This window comes from Podarcis raffonei, chromosome 13 (genome assembly GCF_027172205.1).
Source record: "Podarcis raffonei isolate rPodRaf1 chromosome 13, rPodRaf1.pri, whole genome shotgun sequence".
In the NCBI taxonomy this organism is placed as follows: Eukaryota; Metazoa; Chordata; class Lepidosauria; order Squamata; family Lacertidae; genus Podarcis; species Podarcis raffonei.
Window position 1 is genome coordinate 46,619,542 of NC_070614.1, and position 4,664 is coordinate 46,624,205.

General features: G+C 42.3%; 1 protein-coding gene across 1 annotated transcript; it reads left to right on the forward strand.

Annotated features, from left to right (window-relative positions):
• The first annotated feature begins 645 nt into the window (after positions 1-645).
• LOC128400453 (olfactory receptor 49-like) lies at positions 646-1,684 on the forward strand. Its single transcript, XM_053362641.1, has 2 exons — positions 646-1,548; positions 1,673-1,684. The coding sequence occupies exons 1-2, from the start codon at positions 646-648 to the stop codon at positions 1,682-1,684; spliced, it is 915 nt and encodes a 304-aa protein (XP_053218616.1).
• Positions 1,685-4,664: the final 2,980 nt, after the last annotated feature.

The following is a 4,664-nucleotide window of genomic DNA, read 5'->3' on the forward strand; positions in this document are numbered from 1 at the left end:
TTAGGACCGACCCTGGTGATGTGCAAATTCAGTAACTGTCTTCCTCGCACACTATCTTACAAACACAGTTATTAAGTCTTCATTAAGTGGAAGTACTAACCATTTGTGTGAATGTCATTTACCAATAAATATTGGTGGTCCCAATTAATTTCTTTTCAGATATGTTGTCAGACAAGGACTTTGCAAGTGATCAGTTCAGTGTTTGCATGTGTGCTTGACACTTTGCATGTGTGCTTTGGATAAAAATGGCACTTGTAAATGGACATTTTCCCTCTATCTTTGCAGGTATGGTCAGTTGAATCCAGTTGTGTGAATTTCCACAGATTATTTAGCTCAGCTGGAAGAGCATGAGACTCTTAATCTTAGGGTCTTGGGTTCAGGTCAAACACTGGGCAAAAGGATTTTTGCATTGCAGGTGTTTTGACTAGATGACCCTTGTGGTCCCTTTCAACTCTGTGATTCTATGAATCCGAATCTGAGTCAATGTATAAAACAGGAGGCTGAACTATATGATTCTGTGGTCTGATCCAGGCAGGCTTGGCTTAACTTCATAATGATAATGATAATGATAATGATAATGATAATAATGCTACTTATCTATACTCATCTTTTGCCAGCAGATAACTCAAGTCAAGTCAAGACTTTATGGAGAACCAAACAAAGATAAATGAATTTCTACTGCTGGGATTCACTGAGAATGGCAAACTAGAGATATTTTTCTTTGTCCTTTTCTTAATCATGTACCTGATGGCAGTAACGGGAAACATGATGATTATCACCATCACTCTCATGGATTTCCGCCTCAGGACACCCATGTATTTCTTCCTCCGGAATTATGCCATCTTGGAAATTGGATACACCACTGCTGCCATCCCAAAGGCATTGTTCAACCTTGCATCTGGCAGGAAAACAATCTCGTATGCTGGATGTATAAGCCAATTGTTTTTCTATTTCTTCCTGGGCACCACAGACTTCTTCCTGCTGACCGTGATGTCCTTTGACCGATATGTGGCCATCTGCAACCCCCTAAGGTACACCACCATCATGAACGAGAGGTTCTGCACACTTTTGGTGCTGTTCTCTTGGATTGGGTCGCTTGCTGTGATTTTGGCTCAATCTCTGCTATATGTTCAATTTCCTGTTTGTGGCTCCAACATCATTGACCATTTCTTCTGCGACAGCAAAGCATTACTCCATCTTCTCTGTGGTGACACACATTTCCTAGAGCTCTCCAGCTTTATTCTTTCGGTGTTTACGCTACTGGGGACTTTAGCTATCACCGTTGTGTCCTATGTGAATATAATCTCAACTGTTCTCCACATCCCAAGTGCTGCAGGGAGGCAGAAGGCCTTTTCCACCTGTGCTTCCCACATCACCATTGTCACTGTCACCTATGGAAGCTGCATCTCTATGTACGTCATACCTGAGCGGGATGGTGGGCAAAACTTCAACAAGGTTGTGGCCATTCTTAACAATGTGGTTTGTCCTCTAATGACCCCCTTTGTGTACAGCCTGAGGAACAGGCAGGTCCAAGATGCTTTGAAAAATGCTTTTGCCTGCAAGCATGGATTTAATAAAATGCAGAGAAACTCATGCAGTTTGAAATGATTGAAGGAAGGGGGAGTTATGAACTGGTTGAAATAGACCCATAATACTTCTTATGGAGTTGCAGAAGCTGAAATAAATAGTTTTCTCATTAAAACAAAAGCTTTCACTGGTGTGGAAAACCTCTGAATTATCACCAGATCCTTCTTTCATAGTCAGAAAATCATAGAATCATAGTTTTAGGCAGTGTTATTTTTCTATAAAAATTAATGCCAGAACTCACCATGAACATCTCCCTTGCTCTCTTATAATGGCAATGGTGCCCACCTGAGAGGTGCCAGAACTGAGTTTTGATGAACTTTGGCTGACAAGGACCCTCGTACCTACGCGACCACCTCTCCTGGCATGTCCCACAGAGGACCTTTCAGTCTTCAAATAAAAACATCTTGGAGATCCCGGGCCATAGGGAGGTTAGGCTGGCCTCGACCAGAGCCAGGGCTTTTTCAGCTGTGGCCTATATCTGGTGGAATGCTCTGTCACAAGAGACTTGACATCTTTCTGCAGGGCCTGCAAGAAGGAGCTGTACCACCAGGCCTTTGGCCAAGGCACAGTCTATCCCCCTCTCTCCTTCTGTAATCCTCATAGAACTCTAACCCAATGGTTGCCATTAATTTGATTCTGAATTCATTTTAGAATGTATTTTAATTAATTGACTATGTGATTTTATGTACACTGTACTATTTTTACTTGTTGTTACCCGCTCTGAGCCCGGCTTTGGCTTAAGATTTTTGTGGAAATTGTGTTTTTATTCCTTTCACACATACCAATCATTGTATCTTTTTCAAGGAAGAACTCTTTACTGTAGAAGATTAAATAACCCTTTAAGTGCCACTAGGGGGCAGCAAATATAAGGAAACGCTATGCAGTTTTGTCAGCACAGCAACCACCTGAGCCAGGAAGCCTGTGCCCCTGTTCATATATTCTGCCAGGGTGGTTACAAGTCACTGGTCACACCTATACCATACATTTAATGCACTCTTATACCATTTTAAAAACTATGGCTTTCCTCAAAGATTTCTGGGACCTGCAGTTTACTAAGGGTGCTGGGAACTGCAGCTCTGCAAAGGTTTTACTAGCAACCCTCATGCGACCTCCATTCTTGTGAAAACTGGGGCTTCTGGTTGGAATACCCTATTGTGAAAAGTCCAATTTGTGAGAGAAACAAATCACATAAAATGGGTCACCATGTGCTTCTAATGCATACACATTTTTGCCAGCATCTACACAACATTGTTGGCATTCAGAATCCCCCACCCCCCATTCAATTTGGATTTACCTTTTCAGGGGGAATTCTAATAAACCACACACACACACACACACACACACACACACACACTTGCAATATCTGAACAACTCCTTTTGCAATACTAAGAGTTGTCTTCAAAGTTGGTCCTTCTCAGAGTAGACCCATTGAAATTAATATAGCTGCCAATTTAGACCAATTAATTTCAGTGTAGAACTTAGTTGGCTACAGCCCTAAGCTCACATCTGGAGGAACCCAAAAGAGGCTCCTATCAGGTATCCTGGTGAAAAAATAGTAAAAATGGCTGATCTGTTGTTAGATATGGTTGCTTGTTACAATCTGCTTCATTGGGTCAATGGTGGAGAAACTTGATGAGCTTTTCTCCCTCTCATAGTTTTCTCATGAAATCTGCCAGTGATAGCTACTGTGTGAAAAATCAGCTTTGGACGGGGAAAAGGCACTGGGAGGATGCAAGAAAACCACTCTAATGTCATACCCTCCAAATTTTGGAGATCTGATACCAGGGCGTGTGTCTTCTGGGATGCACTCCCAGGCAAGTCATGTGACCCATGCCTCACTGTACCCTGATAAAAGTGCTTTTTTGGGGGGTGAGACGGCGAGAGTTCGCAGCACGCAAAATGGCTGTTGTGATCTTGCATGGGGGGGGGGAGGGATGTCCCATTTTTTCTGGGACACACAACCGGTATGTGATGTTCCGAAGGTAAATCTTAACGTGGAAAACCAGCTCCACAATCAAAATTTGATGAGGCCTAATTCAAACTGAACCTTCTGCTACAAACAACTTTGAGAGCAGCTAGCCTCTATTGAGTGCCTCAGCTTGTGCAGTCCTAACTGTGAACATAGGATGGAGCTGTGCCATTATGAAGATTGGGGGCAATTCAGAATTACGCCTTCCTTTATGTTGTCCCCTTTCCCATCTTGAAATGTATGTGTGTGTGTGGGAGAGAGAGAGGGAGGGAGGGAGGGAGGGAGGAAGATATGAACTGGATTGGACTTTACTTTTGAATGTTTGGCCCAATTCTTCTTGTTACCCGGTGCAGTGGAGACCAAAGGCTTGAAGAGGCTCTTAAGAGATGTAGCTCCGGGGAAGAGGGATTAATTGTTAAGCCACTCTGAGAACTGTAGCCCAGAATGGGGAATAGGAGTCACCTAACAACTCTCCTTGCCCTTAACAAACTACAGTTCCCAGGATGCTTTTGGGGGAGCCATGGCTGCTTAAAGTGGTATGATACAGTTTGAAATGCATAGCGCAGATGGGGTCTAATTTAGGATGAGCACATGAAATCAAACATCCTAAAGCTCTTGATATGTGTATACATACACACACACACACACATTATATATGTATAATTTTATAGCAGGAGAAAAACCTGTTACTGCATTTACAGTAGGAGAAAAGTTAGCAAAATCCTTTTGACCATCTCCCCTGGCAGAAGTTTCAGACTGTGGAGCACTTTAATTAATTCAATAAGTTTTGTAGGCCTTTGGGGGTATCCTGCAGAAATGTGAACAAAATTAATCTATAGGCATGGGACTTAATCAGGCAACAAGGTTTCGAAGAGTTAGTAGCAAACTTTTTGTTCTCTTGGTACATCAGGGGAAGCAGATAATGAGGTTGGTTTGGAAGGGGAAATCAATTAGCATTTGTTTTGCTAGCTGCACACTCATCAGAGAATGAGGCAGAAAAGTTTTGTGTGTGTTTGTTTTTAATTGAAAAGCAACTGACTTAGATTGTCCATCAAGAGTCAAGTGGTAAAGTGGAACATCAAACTAATTCATTTGTGATAAAAAGAAT